At 44.3% G+C, this 25349-nt stretch overlaps 1 protein-coding gene across 4 annotated transcripts in view; it reads right to left on the bottom strand.

Moving 5' to 3' along the window:
- The window catches only part of LOC145344813 (uncharacterized), a 1415987-nt gene that overhangs the window by 928471 nt on the left and 462167 nt on the right, over positions 1-25349 (bottom strand). For all 4 annotated transcript variants that reach the window (XM_080191980.1, XM_080191983.1, XM_080191981.1 and 1 more), the window contains one exon: positions 20185-21179. In XM_080191980.1, the coding sequence (XP_080048106.1) occupies positions 20185-20980 (796 nt within the window). In that variant the 5' untranslated portion in view covers positions 20981-21179. The remainder of the gene's footprint in view (positions 1-20184; positions 21180-25349) is intronic.

Below are 25349 nucleotides of genomic sequence, written 5' to 3'. Positions count from 1 at the left end.
TGTGAGTCTTTACAGGTAATCAAGTGTTTTCAGGTACAAACAATGCGAGTGGAGAGAGGTTTAATCACAGGCTAAAGAGGTTCGAATTGTCTCAAGCTAGGACAGTTAGTAAGATTTTGCAAGCCAGGCCAAATGGTGGGGGTTACACATGACATGAACCCAAGATCTCAGTTGAGGCCATCCTCATGCTTGTGGAACTTGGTTATCAGTTTGTCGGTGACTCTGCGCTGTCTTGTGTCTTGAAGGCTGCCTTGGAGAAAGCCTACCCGAAGATCGGAGGCTGACTGCTGACGCATCCCAAAAACGCTCCTGCCTGGTGACTATCGAGTGGTGCCCGTTCATCTGTTGTTGTAGCGTCTGCATGGTCTCGCCAGTATACCAAGCCTTGGTACATCCTTTCCTGCAACATATGGTGTAGGCAACGTTGGCTGAGTCACAAGTGGGCAGCACGATGGCACAGTGGTTAGTAGTGCTGCCTCTCAGCGTTAGGATCCCAGGTTCACTTCCTGCCTCGGGTCACTGTCTGTATGGAGTCTGCAGGTTCTCCCCGTACCTGTGTGGGTTTCCTCTGGGTGCTCCGGTTTCCTCCCACACTCTGAAGATGTGCGGGTTAGCTTGATTGGCCATGCTAAATTATCCCATACTGTCAGGGGGACTAACAAGGTAAATGCGTGGTGTTACAGGAATAGGGTTTGGGTGGTATTGTCGTCATGCAGACTTGATGGGCCAAATGGCCTCCTTTTGTACAGTAGGGATTCTATGATTCTATGTGTGTGTATACCACGTACCTGATGGATAGTGTTCTCATGTGTGATGATGGCAACACAGGGAAATACATTGCAGCAAAGTACACTGTCAACTTGTTGGACTGCACCCTTCAACCAAACGAAATTTAAGTTCTCAGCCAAAACGCTGACTTTCTGCCCCACCACCAAAATAGACCCTATCAGTCTCGTAGCGGACATAGAGGAATTCATCAGGTACATGAGGCTCTGGGAGATCTTCTACAAACCCCAAGTGGCCCGCAGCAAATCCAATGTGACTGCCAATGAACCAGAACAGCCGACAGAGAGATCTGTGGTGCAGCAAGCAAAGAGGAAAGAGCTGATCCCTCCCGAAGGCCACTGCCCTAGACTCGACATGTATGACCAAGCCATCAGGAGATGTGTCGATGCCAAATTCATCAGCCGCACTCACAAGGCAGCCTTGATCGTCACCTAAGCATAATGTAATGCCATCCGCGCTCTCAAGACAAATGGCAACATTGTCATCAAACTAGTAGACAAAGGACGGGTCACCATCATAGTGAACAGGATGGATTATTGCAAAGAAGTGTATCGACAACTGAACACCCAGAAACACTACAGACAGTTACCCGCAGATCCGACCAAAGAACACACCCGTAAACTCAACGGACTGATCAAAACCTTTGATCTGGACCTTCAGAGAACCCTCTGCACTCTCATCGTATGTAATCCCCGCATTGGAGATCTCTACTGCCTCCTGAAGATACACAAGGCCAACACACCCAGCCATCTCACTGTATCAGGCAATGGGATCCTGTGTGAGGACCTCTCTGGCTCTGTTGAGGGCATTCTGAAAGCCCATTGTACAAGGAAACCCCAACTTCTGTCGCGACACTACGGATTTCTTACAGAAACTCAGCACCCAGGGAGCAGTTGAAACAGGGACACTCCTTGTCACAATGGATGTCTTGGCACTCTAAACCAGCATCCCCCATGACGATGGCATTGCTGCAACTGCCTCAGTATTCAACGCCAACAACTGCCAGTCTCCAGTGGCAATTCTACAATTCTTCCGCTTCATCCTGGACCACAGCATCTTTACCTTCAACATCCAGTTCTTCATCAAGACACATGGAACAGCCATGGAGACCAAATCTGCACCTTAATACGCCAACATCTTCATGCATAAGTTTGAACAAGAACTCATCACTGCACCGCAACTTCAACTGACGCTTTGTACTAGATACATTGATGACATTTTCTTCCTTTGGTCTCATGGCAAAGAATCACTAAAACACCTACATGATGAGATGAACAAGTTCCATCCCATCATCACGATGCACTACTCTCCAGAATTGGTTGCATCCTTGGACACATGCATCTCCATCCAAGATGGTCACCTCAACACTTCATTCTACTGCAAGCCCACGGATAACCTCAAGATGCTCCACTTCTCCAGCTTCCACATTAAAAAAGCCATCCCCTTATGGACATGCCCTCCTTATACTCAGGATCTGCTCGGATGAGGAGGAACGCAACAGACAACTACAGACGCTGAAAGAACAGGATATGATGCTTGACTCACCAATTGACAGTTCCAACACGCCACAGCGAAAACCTACATTGACCTCCTCAGAAAACAAGCATGGGACAGGGCCAACAGAGTACTCTTCGACGTCCAGTATTTCCCTGGAGTGGAGAAGCTATGCCATCTTCTCCGGAGCCTTCAACATGTCATCAATGAAAACGAACATTTCGCCAAGGCCATCCCCACACTCCCGCTACTTGCCTTCAAACAACCGTGCAACCTCAAAGAGACAATTGTTCACGGCAAACTGCCCAGTCTTCAGGAGAACAGTGTCCGCGACACCACACAACCCTGCCACAGCAACCTCTGCAAGACATGCCGGATTATCAACACACATGCCATCATCACACTGTGAGTTACTAGGTACACGGTACATACTCATGGGATTCAGCCAACATTGTCGAGCTCATATGCTGCAGGGAAGTAGGTCCTGAGGAAAAGTTAATTGGTGAGACCATGCAGACACTACAGCAGGTGAATGAACACTGCTCAACAAATACTAGGCAGGAGTATTCCCCTCCTGTCGGGATGACTTCAGCAGTCAAGGGCATTCAGCCTCTGATCTTCAGGTAAACATTCTCCAAGGCAGCCTTCAAGACACATGACAACGCAAAATCGCCGAATAGAAACTGATAGCCAAGTTCCGCAAGCAGGAGGACAGCCTCAACCGGGATCTTGGGTTCATGTCACACTATGTGTAACCCCCACCATTTGGCCTGAGCTTGCAAAATCCGACTAACTGTCCTGGCTTGAGACAATTCACACCTCTTTAAACTGTGATTAAACCTCTTTCCACTCGCATTGCCCATACCTAAAAAGACTTCTTTACCTGTGAGACCCACATTCCAACCATTATCTTGCAATTGAGTCTTTGTCTATATATGCCCTGTTTGTGAACCCTACTTTTCACTCACCTGATGAAACAGCAGCACTCTAAAGCTCATGATACTGAATAAACCTGTTGGACTTTGACCTGGTGCTGAGAGACTTCCTATGGTGCCCACCCCAGTCCATCGCCGGCATCTCCACATCAGGACAACTGGAGATGGGCAAAAAATGCTGGTTGATGCCCACATCCAATGGTTTGTTTTAAACTAAGGCATAATGTGCAAGTCTAAGTCGTACTCTGTGATGGCCTCTTGGGAAAAATAGGTAAGAGACACATTTATAAACTCGCCTACTCATCTCCTAATGGGCCACCACAATAATAATTTGCATTTATAGCATGGCTAAGACAGTAAAACATCCCAACCCAACTTCACAGGAGAGCTTTCAGACAAAGGAGAGAATTAATGGATCTTAGGGTACTCTGCTGCCTTCAGAGATTCACAGATCTCTGAAGGCAGCAGAGTAGATGAATAGGATAGTTGAGAAGTCAGGTGGGACACTTCCTTTTATCAGTCGTGGCATAGAGTATAAGAGTGAGGAGGTAATGTTGGAGTTGTGTCATGTAAGGGGGCATTAGGTGAGTAAAAAGTTTGGTGAGGAAGTGGGTATTAAGAAACATTTCAGTGGATGGAAGAATGGCAAGATCAAGTGAAGGCACAGTTGCCAATGGCACATCAGAAAGAAAGGAATGATTTGTATCTATTTAGCATTTTTCATGACCGCTGGATGTCCCAAAGTTTCTTACAGCCGATGAGTTACTTCATAAAGTGAAGTGGGAAATGGGACAGTCAATTTACACACAGCAAACTTCCACCAACAACAATGTAATAATGATAAATTTCTTGATGTTGATTGAGAGAGAAATATTGTTCATTATCGTGGAGAGAACTCCTCTGCTCCTCTTTAAAATAGTGCCATGGGATATTTTTCTTCACTGTCACTGGGTAAAAATCCTGGAATTCCCTTTCTAACAGCACTGTGGGTATTCCAGCAACACAGGGGCTGCAGCAGTTCCAGGTGGCAGCTCACCACCACCTTCTCGAGGGGAGTTAGGGATGGAAATAAGTGCTGGCACAGCCAGTAACGCCTGCGCCTCATGAATGGATAGATTTTAAAAATTGGATCATTTACATGTGCCCAAATATGCAAATAGATCCTTGGTTTAAGGTCTCATCTGAAAGACAACATTCCCAACTCTGCAGCCCTCCAGTGCTATTGCTCTGGAGTGTAAGCCCTGACTTTTATAGCCTTGTATCAGTGTTGATTTTTCATAGAGTCATACATTGCAGAAAAGACCCTTCAGTCCATCGCATCTGCACCAAGATTAACTACCACCAAAGACACGCTTAATCCCACTTTTCTGCAGTTGGTCCCTATCCTTGAATGTTATGATATTTCAAGCACTCATCCAAATATCTTTTAAAGGTTCTCAAGTTTCTTGCCTCTACCAGGCAGTGCATTTCAGATTTCCACCACCCTCCGAATGAAAACTCTTTTTCTCAAACACCTCTGAATATCCTGCCCCTTACCCTAAAACTATGCCCCCTCGAGATTGACCCCTCAACCGAGGGAAACAGCTGCTCCATATCACCCTGTCCATACCTCTGATAATCTTATACATCCCATTAATCTTCTCTGCTCCTAAGAAAACAATCAAAGCCTACCTAGTCTCTCCATCCCTGGTGAACCTCCTCTGGTGCAATCACATCCTTCCCATAGTCAGGTGACCAGAACTGCACACGCTGCTCCAGCTGTGACCTAACCAAAGCTCTGTACAACTCCAACATCACCTCCTCACTCTTATACTCTATGCCACGACTGATAAAAGGAAGTGTCCCATCTGACTTCTCAACTATCCTATTCATCTACTCTGCTGCCTTCAGCGATCTGTGAATCTCTGAAGGCAAAAGAGTACCCCAAGATCCATTAATTCTCTCCTTCAGAATTTTCTCCAATAGTTTCCCTACTACTGATGTGAGATACACTGATCTGTAATTTCCTGATTCATTTTTACCACCCTTCTTGAAAAGTGGAACCACATTCGCTGACCTCCAGTCCTCAACTCCTGGAGTGGGACTGAGATCTGGAACCTTGTGACTATGAGTTGGGAATGCTACCAAATACTCAGGTATTTGCAAAGGCCAGTATTGAAGGAATATTTAAGGAGTCTTAAGGCTGTAAGAGGTTTGAAAAGAATCACAGAATATCTACAATGGAGAAGGAGGCCATTCGATCCATCAAGTCTGCACTCACTCTCTGATACACCACATCCCAACTCCTGCCCTAGCCACATATCCCAACACATTTATCCTGCCAATCTCCCCAAATATATCTTGGGACACTCAGGGTCAATTTAACATGGTTAATTCACCTAGCCAGCACATCTTTGGACTGTGGGAGGAAACCGGAGCACCCGACAGGAACCCATATAGGCATGTAAGGAAGAATGTTCAAACTGCATACAGACAGTAACCCATGATTGGAATCCAACCCGGGTCCCTAACGCTGTGAAGCAGCAGTGCTAACAACTGTGCGACCATGCTGTTCCACAGAAGGAGGGAGAACTGAGACCATAATGGATTTTGAACACATTATTGACCATTCATAGATGCACTGATAGGGGAACACATCAATTATGATGTCAGCAGAGTGTTATCGTTTACAGTAAAACATAGTGCCTGAATTTTCTGGATGGGGTGGGGGTTTCATTTCCTACCACCAAAAGGTTGGCAATGAACACATTCCCACCTAATTGAATACCCTGCAACTTCAGAAGAGAGCCTATAGAATTCAATATGCAACAAAGGAGCAAAATGATAAATGTTTAATGTTTTTAAGACTTGAATCAACATAGGAGTTATACCACGGGGACACAGTTTTTAGCATTGCTTCCTCACAACACGAGGGACTCAGGTTCAATTCCAGCCATGCGTGACTGTCTGTGTGGAGTTTGCACGTTCTCCCCATGTCTGTGTGGGTTTCCTCTGGGTTCTCCAGTTTGCTCCCGCAGTCCAAAGATGTGCAGATTAAATAGATTGACCATGGTAAATTGTCCCTAAATGCCGAAAGATGCGTAGATTAGATAAATTAGCTATAGTAAACGTGCAGGTTCAGTGGGCTAAATAGCCTTTTTCTGCACTGTCAGGATTCCATGATTTTATGACCTGAAGATGACCACACTAACATTATTTAAAAGTAAACATATGCGAACCCAGAAATTGTACATTGCCAAACATCTGTTGTGAGAGAAAGTGCACAACATTGATTTCAGAATCATTTAAAGGCCATTACCAGTATTTTTAAAAAATAACCTTCAGCATGTTTGATCATAAGGTACAGGGGCAGAATTAGCCACTCAGCCCATCAAGTCTGCTCTACCATTCAAACATGGCTGATAAGTTTCTCAACCCCATTCACCTGCTTTTTCCCTGCAATCTTTGATCCCTTTACCAATCAAGAATCTATCTCTTTCTGTCTTAAATAGAAACATTTAATATAGGAACTTTAGGAACACAGCAGGCTGTCAGTCTTTCAAACCTGTTTTTGCCATTAGTTAGATCTTGGCTTATCTATATCTCACCTCCATCTACCCGCCTCGACTGTGTAACCCTTGCTACCTTTGCTGAACTAAAACCCGTCCATCTCAGCTTCCACATCATTTCAGGAGGGCCATGGTGTGGAGATGCCAGCGTTGGGCTGGTCTGGGCACAGTAAAAGTCTTGCAATGCTATGGGCTAATGAAATTTGTGATTCCAAATAAACCTGTTGGACTTTAACCTAGTCTTGAGAGATCCCAAGAGGGGGAAGGGTTCCACATTCTCACAGCTGTGTTTGTAGAGCGGTGCTTCCTGATATTACTCCTGGTATTAGTTTTAAGGATGTGGCTCTCTGTTCTAGGATTCGCCCACTGGAGGAAATAGATTCTCTCCTTCTAACCCATTAGATCCTTTAATCATCGTGGAAACCTCACTTAGAGTTTTTTTTTAAGTGACATATTATTCCGCTATCCACTGGATGAACACACTGAGCCAGCAGAACGACAGACAAATGTTCCCATCTAGAGGTCAGAGATTGCAGACATTCCGCAAGAGTCTGTTCAGGGTCCCCTGATGTTCACACTAGTCACAAACCAATTGAAAAGCAAGTTCTAGAAATATTGAAAATCAAACAGATGGCAGTAAACTACACAGCAGGTGGTTAATGACTGTCAAGAAGCTGAATCAATTAAGTATTTAAGTTAAGAAATGGCAGAAGAATTTTGACATGATTCAATGCAATAGTAAATATGGAACATACTGATATGTGAACAGGTGTCCAATGGCAAAGATGGGAATGAATAAGAACAGTTTTCATTCTGATTTCTGATCATTCGATCCCTTAAGGTTGCAAGACAATGCTATGTTCTTACCAACACAGTGACTGCAATTCAAGCTGACCTCGTTTAGTTTTAAGGTTCAAATCACAAAAGGACATTGGTTGGAGCAGATTTATAACATCATGCACATTGATGGACAGTCATTCCTTCAAAGGTGCATTGAAGAGATTTTTTTGGTGAGTGCTCAGGAAACACTGGAATGGAAATTCAGAAAACTGGAGTTCAGAGTGGAGGAAGTAGTTTGCCAGAGTTGAATTTAAAGATTGAAAAATGCTGTTTTGCATTAATCTTAGTTAATTTCATGATCCTTTAGGGTATGTAGCCAATCCCTTCAGGCAACACTGCTTAGGGTTAGCACTGCTGCCTCACAGCGCCAAGGAGCGGGTTCAATTCCCTGCATGGGTCACTGTCTGTGTGAAGTTTGCACATTCTCCCCGTGTCTGTGTGGGTTTCCTCCGGTGGCCCTGGTTTCCTCCTGCACTCCAAAGATGGATTGGCCATGCTAAATTGTCCCTAAGTGTCTCAGGAGCTGTACATTCGGGGGATTAGGAATAGGGAAGGGGGGGTGCCTGGGTGGGATGTTCTGTCAGTGAGTCAGTGCAGCCTTGATGGACTGAATGGCCTTCTTGTGCACTGTAGGATCCTATGATCCCCACAACTTGGCGGACATGGTTGAATTGAAATGGAATCCCTCCATCTAGGAAGCTATGAGTTAGTTAGCAACAGGCAATACAAACTCATTCCCCTCAAGCTTTGAAGTTGGTTATCTCTTGTACATTTGTGGCATGCGTATGCAGATCTCTGTTTTTCATGTTCATAGTTTTCCTTCAGTGCTATTTCCTCTGTTGCTTGGTCAGTGCAGTTCCTTCGGCTCCCCTTCTGCAGGAGCTGTTCCTGCTGCTACGGTTTGATTCTAGCTCCTCCATCAAACGTGGTTCTGGTGCATGTTTTACCACTCAGAAAAGGGGTGACACAGTGCTTTCTGACAAACATAGCCAGTGCCTGCTCACACCACATTCCTTTAATCTGAAGAATCCTCATGATTCACCCTCCTCCTGGCTCCGGATATCTCACAATCCCTGCGACATCCACAATGTACACAATATTACATAGAATTTGCAGCACAGAAACATTTGGCACGGTAGCACAGTGGTTAGCACTGCTGCTTCACAGCTCCAGGGCCGTGGGTTCAATTCCCGGCCTTGAGTCACTGTCTGTGTGGAGTTTGGAGTGTGGAGTCTGTGTGGACACATTCTCCTCGTGTCTGCATGGGTTTCCTCCAAGTGCTCCGGTTTCCTCCCACAGTCCAAAGATGTGTGGGTTAGGTTCATTGGCCATGCTAAGAAATTGCCCCTGAATGTCCAGGGATGTGTAGGTTAGAGGGATTACTGGGTATAATATTTAGGGATATGGGGGTAGGGCCCGGGTGGGATTGTGTTCAGTGCAGACTCGATGGACCGAAGGGCCTCTTTCTGCACTGTAGGATTCTAGGATTCTATGATTCTCTGGCACCAGTGGTCTTTATGGTGCTTATGCTCCACAACAAACCCCCTTCCCACTCCCCCCAACTCCGAGTCCACTTTGTGGCAGAGTGGTTCACACTGCTGTCTCACTGCACCTCATAGTGTTGTCTCACAGCGCCAGGGAACCAGTTTCGATTCCCGGCTTGGGTCACTGTCTGTGCAGAGTTCCTGTGTTTGTGTGGGTTTCCTCTGGGTGCTCCGGAGTCTACACACCTGATGAAGGAGCAGTCCTCCAAAAGCTCATGATTTCAAATAAACCTGTTGGACTTGAGCCTGGTGTTGCGAGATTTCTTACTGTGCCCACCCAAGTCCAACGCTGGCATCTCCACATCGTAAACAGAGAAAGACTGCAGAAAGCTGCAGGACGGAGAGATTTGGGGGTCCTCGTGCATAAATCACAAAAATCTAGCATGCAAGTTCAGCCAGTAAATGTGGAAGGCAAATGGAAAGTTGGCCTTTATTTCAAAGGGAATGGAGTATAAAAAGAAGGAAGTCTTCCTAAAACCTTACAAGGCACCATTTAGACTACATCTGGAAAGATATAGTAGTATTGGAGGCAGTCAAGAGAAGGTTCACTAGATTGATCCTGGGTCTGGAGGGATTTTCTTATGAGGGAGGTTCAGTAGGTTGAGCTTGTACTCACTGGGGATTAGAAGCACGAGGGGTAACCATATAAGGCATATAGGATTCTCAGGCAGCTTGGCAGGGTAGATGTTGAGAGGTTGTTTTCTCTTGTGGGAGAATCTAGGGCATAATCTCAGAATAAGGGGTCAACCATTCAAGACAGAGATAGGGAATGAATCTGTGGAATTCTTACCACAAAGGGCTGTAGAGGTTGGGTCATTAAGTGCATTCAAGGCTGAGGTAGACAGAATTTTATTCAGCAAGGGAATCAAGGGTTATGGGGATAAGACAGGAGAGTGGATTTGAGGGTTATCATAGTAGAATCATAGAATAGAATCATTGAATCCCTACAGTGCAGGAGGCCACCATTTGGTCCATTGAGCCTACACAAACAACAAGCCCACCCAGCCCCTATCCCTGCAACCCCATGCATTTACCTTACTAATCCCCTGAACCTACACATCTTGGCACACTAAGGGGCAATTCAGCCAATCTACCTAACGTGCACATCTTTGGAGTGGTATCTGATTGAATGGCAGAGCTGAACAGCCTACTTCTACTCCTGAGTCCTATAGTCTGATGGGAACCTTCCCAGTCGCTGACTGTCCCAAGCTGCAAGATTCCCCCTCTTGCTTGCCACTAGAGTAGCAGTACATCAGCACTGCAGTGGGGTGGGAGCGGGATTTGAACCCACATCCTTCTGTCTCAAAGACAAAGGGGCCAAAAGGCCTCCTCCTGCTCTTACTTGTTTTTCTTGTTTCCCACTGAGCTGTGGCCAACAGTTTGAATGAAGACTAACATCATCATGAAAAGCAGATGTTGCACCTTTAAGCGGCTGACCTTATCAGTTTTGACATATTCTTAAATGTTATGAATAGTTGTGTACCTTTTCTAGGTTTGGGCCTGTTGTTGAAACAGATGGCAATTTTAGCGTTTCTGCTTCTACAAATCTTAACTAATCATCATTGATCACAGGCAGGTATTTAGCATGTGCTCTGTAGCAGATAACATACAACTGGCATCTCTGACAGTTTTTCATGATTTGGTTTTATCACATTCAGTGCTGCTCTAAGGTGAACAGAGGCACTCAATGTTTGATTGTTTTCTTGGTATCTAAGCACAACACATAGATTATGCGGAAGGAGAAGGTTGAATCGATTCACCCACCCTGGCAAAATCCCCATAAAACCCCCAAAATCCCCATAATCCCCTGCAACTTTATAAGACCCTTGTCAGACCCCACCTGGAGTACTGTGCGCAGTTCTGGTTGCCTCACTACAAGAAGGATGTGGAAGCTATTGAGAGGGTGCAGAGGAGATTTACAAAGATGTTGCCTGGATTGGGAGGCATGCCTTATGAAGATAGGTTGAGGGAGCTAGGTCTCTTCTCCCTGGAGAGACGAAGGTTGAGAGGCGGCCTGATAGAGGTTCATAAAATGTTGAGAGGTATAGATAGGGTGGATTCTCAGAGGCTATTTCCCAGGGCTGAAATGGTCGCTATGAGAGGACACAGGTTTAAGGTGCTGGGGAGCAGGTACAGAGGAGATGTCAGGGGCAAGTTTTTCACTCAGAGGGTGGTGAGTGAGTGGAATAGGCTGCCGTTGGTGGTGGTAGAGGCGAACTCGCTGGGGTCTTCTGGATGAGTACATGGGATTTAACGGGATTGAGAGTTATGGATAAGCCTGGGAGGTATGGATGTGACCGGCGCAACTTGTGGGCCGAAGGGCCTGTTTGTGGTGTAGTGTTCTATGTTCTATAAATGTCACAGGAAATGGGCAGAACATAGGAATAACCCATCAACGTAGAACTGGTGAGTGGCTGATTGGTATGGGCTCCAGCTGAATGCGAACAAGCGTGGTGCATTCCCATTGACCACACACGCTCTGGCTAATCGGCACTGGAGCACAACAACCCCTGACTGCTGAAAAGTTTTGTCGCATTTAGTTTCCCACTGGGATTAAACATCCTTTGTTTCCAGAAATCACAATGACTGTGTGATTGCCACGAGCTTATGGGGAGGACTCTCCACACCTTTGCTAACATTTTGAGTGGATTTGCGACGTGATGGATTGTGAAGGATCACATTACATGATTCAGATTTTATCTGAGGCCTGTTGTGGCATGCCTAAAGATCATTATTTCGCCATGATAGGAGAAGGCTGAGGGGGCGACGTAAAAGAAATCTTTAAAATGATGAAAGGTTTTGATTAAGTGGATGCAGAGAGAATGTTACCTCTTGTGGGGAAGAACAGAACTCGAGACCATCAATGTAAGAAAGTCACCAATAAATCGAAGCGAGAATTCAGAAGAAACTTCTTTACTCAGAGTGGTGAGAGTTTGCAGTTTGCTATCACAGGGTGGAGTGAGGTGAATAGTGTAAGTAGAGACTAGGTAAACATGAAAGAGAAAGGAATGGAGGGTTCTGATGACAGAATTAGATGGGAAAAGATGGGAGGAAGCTCAAGAAAGAAGGCTGCTAATAAAAGACTGCAGAAACTACACAGGGCTGTGAATATGGCCCAGTTCATCACACAAACCAGCCTCCCATTCATTGACTCTGTCTACACTTCCCGCTGCCTCGGGAAAGCAGCCAGCACAATCAAGGACCGCATGCACCCAGACATACTCTCTTCCACTTTCTTCTGTCAATACGAAGCTACAAAAGTCTGAGATCATGCACCAACCAACTTAAGAACAGCTTCTTCACTGCTGCCATCAGACATTTGAATGGACCTATCTTATATTAAGTCAATCTATTTCTACACCCTAGTACAACTGTAACAATACATTCTGTGCCCTCCCCTCCTTTTCTATGAGTAATATGCTTTGTCTGTATAAGCGCACAAGGAATAATACTTTTCACTGTATACTAACACGTGACAATAATAAGTCAAATTAAGGTTGAGCATAAACATGATGAATTTGAACCAGTGAGCTGGAATGGCCTGCGCATATTGCATCATTTATATAATTCTATATAACATAATGTGCTGATTTGAGTGCATGTTGAAGATTACCTTGAACTTCTCCCCTCAATTCCCAGGCTAATGTTGGAACCTTAGTTAATGTCACCATTGGAGCTTGAATGGTTAATTGATTTAATTGAAGTTTACAGAAACTTGCCATGTGCAAACTGAGTGCTGTGAGCACCAACAAATCAAAGGTCAGTTGCTGTGCTTAAATAACTAATTTTAAGTGAAGTGCTTTGCGATGTTTTGGAGAGGAATGTGTTTTCAGTCGACTTTATTTTGTTAAAGCACTGTTCCTATGTAACGATTGTGGAGTTCTGTGAAACAAGCACAACTTTCACATCTACATCTTCAATCTCTTACACAGTCGGCACATCTTCGCCTCTGCAGAGGTCACCTGGTCATCAGTCTCCCCCTTTTCACAGGAGTTAGATGGTACACCTCTTCTGAATTACAGTTGACTTCTCCTCATGCCTTTGATTTTGGTAAGTTTTGCGCTTTTGTTCATTGTCTTGCATCTGTAGGTCTTTCTGGTGTCTGCTGGGGGTGGGGGGCAATTTCAAAACTAGGTGGCAGGGGTATCTACTATTAAATGTAACTCTTCAGTGTTTAACATGTGGAACTCCCTACCACATGGAGTAGTTGAGGTGGAACGTGTTACAGTGAAGCAAGATAAACATGTGGGAGAAAGAAAGATCTTGACATGTATGTTGATAGGGTTGGGTGAAGTATGATGGGAAATAGCTGCCATATTGAACTAAACATGAATATGGACTCATTGGGCCAAATGGCCTATTTCTGAGTTGCAATTTCTCTATCATCTCAAGTATCTGATAACTTGTCTACAAATAGTTTGTCATCCAACAGGATCCTTTCTTTTTGGCCATCCTCCCCTATGTAGGTATGTATCACATGAGAAGGAATATTCTGCCTTAAGCCTTCCCATTGGTTTGTTTTCCAAGGCGCGATACTTAGCATGGCCTTTGGCTTAGTTTCCACATCACCTGCCTTGTAATCAGACAGCTCAGTCAATCACATAGCGCAAACACCATACCTGTTTGAGCGAATTAGGAAATGGAATTTAATAATTCTGGTATTCTTTGTGGGCGAGCACCCAAATAAAACGAGGGAAGGCAATGGCCGAGTGGCATTATCACTAGACCATTAATACAGAAATTTAGTTAATGTCCTGGGGACCCTGGTTCGATCCCATAATGGGATCGATGGTGGAATTTGAATTCAATAAAATATATCTGGGATTGAGAATCTGCTGATGACCATGAAACCATTGTTGATTGTTATAAAAACCCAGCTGGTTCACTAATGTCTTTTAGGGAAGGAAACGTGTCGTCCTTACTTGGCCTGGCTTACTTCAGAGCAACAGCAACTAGTAATGGGCAATAAATGCTGGCCAGCCATAAATGATGGGGTGGCACGGTAGCATAGTAGTTAACACTGCTGCTTCACAGCTCCAGGGACCTGGGTTCGATTCCCGGCTCGGGTCACTTCTGTGTGGAGTTTGCACATTCTCCTTGTGTCTGCGTGGGTTTCCTCCGGGTGCTCCGGTTTCCTCCCACAGTCCAAAGATGAGCGGGTTAGGTCGATTGGCCATGCTAAAATTGCCCCTTAGTGTACTAGGATGCTTAGGTTGGAGGGATTGGTGGGCAAAATGTGTAGGGATATGGGGGTAGGGCCTGGGTGGGATTGTGGTCAGTGCAGACTTGATGGGCCGAAAGGCCTCTTTCTGCAGTGAAGGGTTCTATGATTCTTGATTCAGCCAGTGATACTCATGTCCCATGAATATATAAAATGCAAATTACGATGAAAGGTGTCGATTTGTTGTACCAAAAGACCCAACCACCTCAGGAATATCCTGTAAGAAAAAGTATTTGCCACCATCATTCATTCTGTGCAAACATACCTCTGGTACCATACGATATACTTTCAATGCCAGAACACAAGGCCACAAAATGAAAACATCAACTCTGTCTCTCCATTAACGCTGCCAGATCTGCTGAAAGTGTCCTACATGTTGCGTTTTATTTCAGATTTTCAGCATCCAAAGAATTTTCCATTTGTATACTTCTGATATCCTCAGGGAAACCAATTGAACAATAAACACTGCCGCACCAGAATTGCTTACACCCCGAGAACATCTTTTGTTTTGAAACATTTGAAGGTATGATTTATTGTCCTGACTTTACAGCAATTATTGACTGCAGAATTCAAATGTTTCATTCTTGCTATCTGTTTGAAGGTTTTCCTACAGCCAATGCAACTATTACTCACAAAATTCAAACAAAATGTGAAAGGACCAGTCTAGTGGAGATCATTGCAGGCTATTAAAATCCCACTGGTAAATTAGAATGGCTGGCTGATTAATAGGTTACATGAGAGGTTCAAATCACCCAAAGGGTGGATAACAAATAAAGGTTAGAATGAAATGAGTTACAGCAGCTTGCCTGAAGACATGTGAATGGTCTTCTGGCATGTAACAACCATGCCCGAGGAACCCAAGGACCATAATCTGTCAAATTCAAGACTATCTTCTTCCAACATGTTCTGTCCCCATCCCTGTCCCAACTCAATGATTGTTGAAACCCTTATTCTCGCCTTGTTTTACCTTTGGAGTTGACTCGGCCAATGTTTTCCTGGCTAGTCTCTCAAACTGTGTTCTCCATAAGTGGTTTGCACTGCTGCCTCTCAGTGCCAAGGACCGGTGTTCAATTCTGGCCTCAGGTGACTGTCTGTGTGGAGTTTGCATGTTCTCCCCATGTCTGCATGGGTTTCTTTCGGCTGCTTTGGTTTCATCCCATTGTCCAAAAGACGTGCAAGTTAAATGGATTGGCCTGGCTACATTGCCCCTTTGTGTCGGGGGACTAACAGGGCAAATACGTGGGGTTACAGGGATAGGACCTTGGTGGGATTGTTGTCTGTGCACGCTTGATGAGCCAAATGACCTTCTTCAGCACTCTAGGGATCTTATGATTCTCGGAACCTGAGCTCACCCAAATCGCTGCTATCTCTCACAAGGTCTCACTTATCCCTCTCCCCTGTTATGTGGATTGGTGATTGGGGCAGTTGACTACATTACAATTGTTTTCTAACTGCAAATTATTCTTGTACTTTGAGAAACATCGGACTGAGAAGGGCCAAGCGGATTCTTGTCAAAGCCAATCATCTTCCTTTACAGTTGTTATCTTTTGAAATGGCACAAAGAACAGGCAGAAAATAGCAAATAATTAATTGATTGTGTTGATAGCGATCACAACTTGTTATTTGTCACTACAAGAAAACATCTGATGAACTAGAATGGTTGAACAAGGATAAGGGCAGGAGAAAACGACAAATTGAACCGCTTTATTTTTCTCACCGTCTGTTCATGAGCAGAGGTATTTTCTTTTTTGACGAGGGCTGTGTCAGGTAAATTTTAAAGGAACTCACAGCAAACTCTCTTTGAGGATGAATAAGAAACATTGATTACTCATACATTCAAGCCAGAGAGATGGTCACCACAATGATTACACACAAGGAGTAGATAGGAAAGAAAAGAGCTTTATAACTAGGGAGAACTTAAAGCAAAAATAAACACCAAAGATATGGATCTCAATTTATGTCAAATTGGTCAGAATGTCGGAGTTCAATGAGGATCACTTCACATAAGGAGCTAAAATTCAGGTTGGTTCAGCTAGCTGGTATTGCAGAATTCCTTCACAGTTGGTGATGACACGGCAAGTTGAGTTTGACGTACAGGAACTTTGTCCGCACTAAGGCGATAGCAGAATCACTCAGAGAACCAGACTTCAGAGGTTTAGGCTTGTTGGCTGGCACTGCTGCCTCACAGTGTCAGGGACCCAGGTTTGATTCCTGGCTTGGGTGACGGTGCAGAGTTTGCACATTCTCCCAGTGTCTGCGTGGGTTTTCGCTGAATGCTCCGGTTTTTCTCCCAGAGTCTGAAAGACGTGCTGGTTACGTACATTGGCCATGCTAAATCCTCTCTATGTACCCAAACAGATGCCGATGTGGGGTGATTTTCACAATAACTTCATTGCAGTGTTAACGTAAGCCTACTTGTGACAGTAATAAATAAACTTCAAACTTAATGTCAGCTGGGAATCCAGCTTCGATATTGACAGGCTGGGTATTAACAGCAGACTACCTTGGGAGTCCAAGAATGTAACATGACGGCAAAGGGCAGCGGGTCTTAGGTCATGTGGTATTGCCCACTGATGAGTCAGTTTCAGGTTAACAATCAGTTTCTGTGGGTAGGATTTTCCAGCCTCCTACCAGAGTCAACAGAGATTTGAGCGGCTCACTACATAAGCCACGGGGAACCTAGCCTATGTTTCTGGTCACCTTGGGAAAAAGGCAGCAGCTATTAGTGCCTCTTACATTAGAGTACAATGCTCTCTTGTTAAAAGTAGAGACTCTCTTTGTTAAAAGTAGAGACTGGGGAGAGAGACTATTTGAAACAAACAGAAAATGCTGGGAAAGCTCAGCAGATCCAGCAGCATCCATGGAGAGAGAAACAGAGTTAATGTTTTCAGTCTCTATGCCTCTTCTCCAGAGCTATCAAACCATTTGCTGCCTCTTTGTTTCATTGATTATAATTGATCCGTACAGTAATAGGTGTGAGATTCCAAAAGCATGATTTTTCAGCTTTATTTTTATAAATGCCGTTGGAAATTTCCAGACTTGCAAAATCGTGTGACATGTTGTAGTCGTGCTTTGGTTCAGCAAAGTCCATTTTTAACTGAGCAGCAAGTATAGTTTGGACTTGCACAGTCTGTGGTATCTTAAGATCGTGTCAGTCCCCTTAACTAGTATAGCGGTACGACCTCCTGCTTAGCCATTGCAAGAAGGCCATGGATACGCCAGAGAAATGATTTCTGCAGCTGCTGTACTCAACTTACAGCAACACAGTCTAAAAACTGTTGAAATTAAACCTTAGATTCCTGGAAACTCTAATGAACAAGCTATTGGTTACAAATGCAATGCAATCACACGCAGACAGACTCTTCCCCTTAGGATTGTTTTAGTAACCACTTGCCTTTGTGCGAAACCCACTCCAGATTGAAACATTCCCACTCGTAATGAACTGGATAGAATTAAGTAGGCTTGAATTTGGCAATTGGTATGCGCGTTAAGTTGTCAAACGCAGAAGAGGATGTAGAATCCACTCCTGAACAAGATTGCCTTCTCAACTGGCTGACCAATTAAGGTCCGCCCTGACTGAAACTCGCCTTCCAGTTAGGCTGACCGGTGTGCGTAGGGACGAGTCAGGCAATAGGTCCACTGGTATTGCCCCAGGCCTTCCATAACTTCAAAGGCTGCCTCACTAAATATTTTTAAGATGCGGGTTGATGGGTTTTTGATAGGAGAGGGGATTAAGGGTTATGGGGAGAGGGCGGGAAAGTGGAACTGAGCAGCGACAGATCAGCCATGATCTTGTTGAATGGCGGGGCAGGCTCGAAAGGCTGGATGGCCTACTCCTGCTCCTATTTCTTATGTTCTTATGTTCAATCAAACTTACAGTTGAAAAACAGACGGGTCCGACAACACGGAAAGGAATTTGGCGTTACTACTGCGGCTTTTCGGCTGTGAACTGGTCCTAACTAAAACCTTCATTGACTCAGTGTGTTTGTATGCAGCTGCCCTGAAATATACCTTGCAAAGTGACAGGATCCAGCATCTGCCACCAATCCAATGGCAATCTGTGGCATCCTTGAGGAAGCTGTAGGTGGAGAAAAGGTTCCCTACATCTACTTATATCAGTGAAGAAAGAAAGATGTACTAAATAAGCATTGCTCCACCTCCTTTCAGAATGCCTCACTGCCATTTGAAGTGATAATGTGGGAAATGTGCCAGCCAGCCATGTTGTGCACAGCAAGCTCCCATAGCAATATTGGATCTTTTACATCCATCTGAGAGGGTGGACCTGTTCGAGATCAACAGCTCACCTGAACGCAAGCACCACAGAGAGTGCCGCACTCTCTCCAAATCGCTGTGCGACTGACTGTGAGTCCATGTGCTCAACTTTCTGGAGCGGGACTTGAACTCATAATCCATTGAGCTCCAGAGAGCAAGGGAGTCTGGCAAAATTGAGAAGCACAACAGCAGCAGAACACAACAAGTAAAATCAAAGCGCTGGTATTCCAGGGGCCTTTTTATCCTGCCCTTGGATGGCAAATTGATGAGATCATAATGTCTGCCTGCTCTTCCTGCCTAGACAGCAAGCCCAAAATCACACAGGCAACATAAAATCTTGCTAATAGATTTTAAATGGCATTAATTCAGCATGTAATTGTTGGTAGGCACAGATCCAACACTCGCGCTCACCTGCACATCTCAATAATGTTTGCACATGTGGTGGTGTCGTAACATGAGATGGCTAATGTATGATAAAGGGTTTCTCAACATTCTTCGTGGGAAGCTGCCATCAAACATAAGAAGGTAGGCCATTTGCCTCTCGAGCCTGCTCTGCCATTCAATAAGATCACGGCTGATCTTTTCGTGGGCACAGCTCCATTTAACCGCTCGCTCACCATAACCCTTAATTCCTTTACTCTTCAAAAATTTATCTATCTTTGCCTTAAAAACATATAATGAGGTAGCCTCAACTGCTTCACTTTTATATACCTTTAAAGTCATGAGAACATAATCCCTAATGTTCATGCTGCCATTGGGGAACTAATTTTTGGCCTCACACCAATTTAAGTTCCCTGCCCACCGCGATTCCGACTGCTGGCGGAACTGGAAGAATCTACCCAATGTTTCTAATCGAATATAGCTCTTTCTAGTCATATTCAACTCCAAATGTTAACTCTGTTCCCCTCTCCACACATACTATCAGATCTGCTGAGCATTTCCAGCTTTTACTGTTTTTATTTCAGGATCCGCAATATTCTGCCTCAATGTTGAGTTCTTCATCTGCCTTTAGATCACAATGACGGGTAAGGTGAAAGGATCAGAATGGTTGACCGATCGGAGGAGTGAGAAGGAGAAAGAAAAAGGGAGAAAGAACGTGTGTGGCGGCAGTGTGATGATGCATACAGACACGTGAATACAAATCGAGCGAGAGAGGAAGCCACAAGTACAATGGGAAAGATATACAATCACAGAATGCCTACAGCGCAGATAGAAACTATTCAGCCCATGGAGCCTGCACCGATAACAATTCCACCCAGGCCCTGTCCCCATAACCCCATGTATTTACCCAGCTAATCCCCCAACACTAAATGGCAATCAAGCATGACCAATCTACACAACCTGCACATTAATAGACACGATCCAAAGTGCATAAAGAAAGAGGATGAAAGAGAAATATAAGATACAAAAATGAGCGTAAGAAACAGAAAGGCAAAGAGAAGAAAGTTGCAGAAAGAGATTAAAAAAAATCAATACTTTTAAATGGAAAATGCAGCAGGATTCGAGTATCACATACATGCATTATATACAAGAAAAACACATACCTGTAAATTGTGGTGGACAAACACAGTCATACCCTTGTCCATCAAGTCCTTCCTTCTTGTCAATGCAAGTGCCTCCATTCAGGCAAGGCCTCCCAGAACAGGCATTATATTCCTCACAGAGAAGGCCAGTGTAGGGATGCTGGCAATGGCAGTAATAGGCTGCCTGCAAACGTTCAGTTTGACATTTACCACGTCCTGAGCAGAATGTTGTACTATTGAAACCTCTGCAAAGTTCTGACTTAACGGTGACATTCAGCCGCAGGCCAAGCCTGCAGAGAGGAGGCCCGTCATCCTGCACTTCCACAAAATAATGCGTTCCAACTGTCAACCATTTGAGGCCAATGAGCTGGGTGCCTTTCGCTCTCCCACCAAACAACAGCTGGGCACGTGGAAAACCCGCATTAGTGCAGCCAATGAATTCTGCCTCCGAAACATTTGCCACGTTCATTCCACGCTTTTCAAAGATTGGGTCCGGGGAAAGATAAACGTTGACTCCAAACTGCAGATCTAAAGGACAATTTTGGGCCAAGTTAAGAGCTGGATCACTGGCAGGAATATTCTGCGTGTTAAAACTCCAGCAATCTGTGTAGAAATCGGAGCATACATTCTGCGTGAGCGTCCAGTTAATGCGGACTTCCTGAAGATCTGGATTCCATTCAGTGACTTTCTCTCGCTGACAAACAGTTTGTCCAGTCGCCTTCCAGCTCGGGGCTGAATGCCAGATGGAAACACCAATTATAACTCGAAATAATACCGTAACGGTTTGAATCGTGTGGGCTCCGGTTCTCGCTGCCATGGTTTCTAATCAATAAAACTCAAAACAGCAAGAACTATTTTTCCCACGGAGTCAGTGTTTTCCTATAAACATATTCAAACTGTGGCAGGCAACAATGAGAACTGGATGGGATATGCAATCGGAATATGATATACGTCCCTCGAAGGTTCTGATTCTAATATTCCATTCGTTTGCATACAGTAGGAAAATTCAAATGACCCTGAAAAAAAAGAAAAGAAAGTGATTAAAGTCAATAAACCATCATTCTAAAGAACCACTGGTCTTAATGAATCTTCTTTGAAGTAGAAGTGTGGCATTTACATTGGATGCACATCCTTTTCAATTGTACACAGCAAAGGGCAATGCTTTCAGATGTATCCTATTCTATCCAATAACCCTGCCATCTGTTTTCATTATTCAACACATCCCTGCATATGATCCCTGCATGTGATTACATTCGAGATCCACTTTCTCGTAAATCGTGTGAATTATTTCCCAAAAGGCTCCCTATCACCCTCAGCATTCCCTTAGTGATCATCAACTGCTGGATTCATTCAGCGAGCAGCAATTATACATTTCTCAATACTGACACCAGCTGATATATTGTCACAGATCCGATGTCGGGTAGACTTTATGTCAATCTTCTCAACCAAAAAGATGAAAAATCAATACAGCACACTGCATTCTGCTCTGCAGGGATATATATTTTTTAAAAAAGTTATGAATTTGCATTCCTATAGATTTCCAGCTAGAATCCAGAGGATAATTTGAGAGATTTGTTTTCAGTTGAACTAAAATCAAAACAATATCATAAGCCGCTCGCGGTGGCATTTAATTCAGTGGGCTGTCGGAGAAAATCCAGATAAATGGCTGCTTTGTTATAATGTCCTTTTAATGAGAAATAATAATGTCAATTGGGTGCTAAAAGTGCAATTTTCTTTATAAAGTAGCAGACTGGTATGGATTGCAGCAGAGGATTTGTCTTCCATAGAGAAGACCTTGTTTTTATTGATACTGAAAGTTGACTGTCCTCCGAGGGTAGTTTTTGTTGCCGCTTGGCAGGCTCATCAGATCAAATGGCCTATAATGGCAGCTGATTCCATCTTGGCAGATGCAATGTCCTTTGAGGGAGTATGTTGTTGTGCAATATACATCTGGCTGACAACATTCCAAAGAGTCTGTAATCTTTAAAAAAAGGTTTCACCTTTCTATTGGCAAAGAGAAGGAAAGGAATTCAAATAGGAAATATAAAATTGATATCCCTCTTCCTCCTTCAAACAAAATATTATTAATTAAACATGACTGAAGTATTGTGTGAGTGCTACATGGCATAAAAATTCAATAGCACCAAACAACTCTGTGTCCATCTGGGATAATTGTAGAACAGAGAGTAAATTCAAAGTTTCAACAAGATAGTTTACTGTGATATAAATTGTTGGTGATTGTTTGAAATTTGGCATTCTTGTGTTTGACCTGATGAGTGCAGGATGGAAAGCTTCGACAGTCCATGTCTCTTATCAGCAATAAGGTTGAAGTAAATAACATCTACTTGACACTAAGGGTCAATTTAGCATGGCCAACCCAGCTAACCTGCACACCTTTGGACTCTGGAAGGAAACCAGGGCACCCAGAGGAAATCCATGTGCAAACTCCACCCAGTCACCCAAGACCGGAATTGAACCTGGGTCCCTGGGACTGAGAGGCAGCAGTGCTAACCACTGTGTCAACCATGCTGTTTGGTTGCTGGAGCTCCAATTACTAATCTACTGAACATGTGAACCAGATTACATTCTTACAGACAAAAGGGGAAGCTTTCTCTCCTAGGTGCTTCTCGGGCTCAGGGATATTGCTCATTCAGTCTGATTAGGTCTCCAGCATGGCCAGTCCGCTTCTTGCTTCTCCAGCCACCATCAGAAGTTTTGAACAGTCCTGATTATGGCCTGGGTCCATATCACACAGCAACTGGCGGAGGGGAAGCACCACTACAGAGGCATGATAAGAATGCATGTTGTTGGCACTACAGTTGTGTCAAGGATGACATCTTAGAAAAACTCTTTTCTCAAGAAATCCGTGTTTCAGTCTTGTACTTTTCCAAATCATATAAGAATCCAGCTGTGCTGTAAGACGGAATTGTTTAGGGTACAACTGCATTTAATGTTGAGAATTGGATCCTATTAATTAATCTTTCCATCCATGGGATCAGTTTGACTGAGAGGAATCCCACAACAATACATATAGTGAGATTCTTTTGGAAAATAAATGGTAGGATGTAGATCTGTGATGTTGGAAGCTGGTGCCTATTGTGAAGCAGTGAGACCAAGTGTGGTTTTAATCTATACCTGGCACAATTTGATCACAGCATCAAGAACGCAGCAGGCTGTTATAATGGCTGAATGTACGAGGGGGAAAGAAAGAAATGCAAGGATTATCTTCAGACAGAGACCATTGGGAACCTTCCATTTGTGAAGTATCAGATCTATTGGAAATGAATTAATGGAGAATTAAGAAATAATGAAAGACTCCAGCATCCCACACACATTCTGCACCACAGTTAATAGTTCCACACACTCTGGCAGAGGGGAGAATGAGCCATTAACAAGCTGCTACCCCTTGCAGTTTTCATCCCACTGGCATTCGTTCTTCATTGTTGTTAGTTTGCACTTTCTTCCAGAACAAGTTTTAAATTTTATGCAACTTATTGGTCGCCAATTCCTTTTGGCTTCTCACATTCACGCAAATGGTGGCCCTCCTTTCTGATCAGCAAGCTGAATGTGGAATGGCGACTGTTTTAAAAGGAACTGGAGGAAATCCTAGATTCTGGTAACTATCACAGCAATCCAAAATAGATGGGCTATTGCACGTTGTGGCTGGCGGTATCAGTGACACTTTTCCCCTCTCAATTAATTGCTTCTATACAGAGGGTGGTGAATGTTTGGAATACACTGCCCCTGATGGGAGAAGGTCCATTAGGGGCATTTAAGGAGCATCTAGATGAATACATGAATAGGATGGGGATGGATGAATATGGACTCCGTGAGTGCGTATGGTTTTCAATCATGATTGGCGCAGGCTCGAAGGGCCTAAGGGCCTCTTCCTGTGCTGAAGTGTTCTTTGGTCTTATCTTTCACCCTCTCCCAAGAGACTGCCGGGCTGGGTGATGTGCGGGGGAAGAGTGATCACAATATGATTAAGCTTCACCCTGACAATTAGGTACAGCTCAATGGAAGTCACGGCCTACAAACTGTTTCCATGGGCAAGATTTTCGTCCTCAGAAGATGGTGCATACAAGGGCAGATGGGTGTGAAAATTCTGCTACAGGCTGGTACTAACATTTTCCAGCTCCATCCCACAACCGAGATGTTTGCCCAGAGGCAGAATGGAGGTTGACAGGCCTGCCTGCAAGGCAATTAAGCAGGGAAAATGGGCTATTAAGAAGGGAGGAGGTACAGGCCAGGCTGGCCACATCTGTAAAGCTTAAAGTTTATTATTTCTCACAAGTATGCTTACGTTAATACTGCAATGAAGTTACTGTGAAAATCGCCAACTGCTTGCATCCCACATTACTAAAGAAAGTGATGTGGAGATACCGGAAGGTCTTATCACAGTTATTCAATCTCCCGTCAATACGGTGAAGGTATCGAGGGTTGCAGAGCAGCAAACGTGACACCTTTCTTCACGAAAGGATGCAAGGACAGTCCTAGCTGCTACAGGCCAGTTAGTCTAACATCAGTGGTGGGTAAGATTTCAAAAACAATAATCAGGAAAAAAGTCAAAAGGCATTTGCAGAGGTTCGTCATTATTAAGGACAAAGATGTGCAGGTTAGGTTGATTGGCAGTGCTAAAATTGCCCCTTAGTGTCCTGGGATGCGTAGGTTAGAGTGATTAGCGGGTAAATGTGTGGGGATAGGGCCTGGGTGGGATTGTGGTTGGTGCACCCTCGATGGGCCGAAGGGGTCTATGATTCTATGATTCTATGACAGCCAGGATGGATTCATAAGTGGAAGATCATGCTTGATAAATCTGATTTTTTTCCTTTGAAGAAGCAGGTGAGGGGAACGCGGTGGATGTTGTCCTCGTCGATTTCAAGAAAGCATTTGAAAAGGCACTACATAAAAAGCTGGTCAACAAAATTGAGGAGGCATGGTGGCACAGTGGTCAGCACTGCTGCCTCACAGCACCAGGGACCTGGGTTCGTTTCCAGCCTCGGATGACTGTCTGTGTAGAGCCTGCATGTTCTCCCCATGTCTGCGTGGGTTTCCCCGGGTGCTCCAGTTTCCTCCTACAATCCAAACAAAGTGCTGGTTTGTTGCATTGGCCAGGCTAAATTCTCCCTCGATGTATCCAAACAGGTGCAACTCGGGGATTTTCACAGTGACTTCACCGGAGTGTT

This window comes from Carcharhinus amblyrhynchos, chromosome 7 (genome assembly GCF_965287045.1).
Source record: "Carcharhinus amblyrhynchos chromosome 7, sCarAmb.v2.hapA, whole genome shotgun sequence".
Classification (NCBI taxonomy): domain Eukaryota; kingdom Metazoa; phylum Chordata; class Chondrichthyes; order Carcharhiniformes; family Carcharhinidae; genus Carcharhinus; species Carcharhinus amblyrhynchos.
The sequence above is the reverse complement of the archived record's forward strand: the minus strand, read 5'-3'. Positions and strand labels throughout refer to the sequence as shown.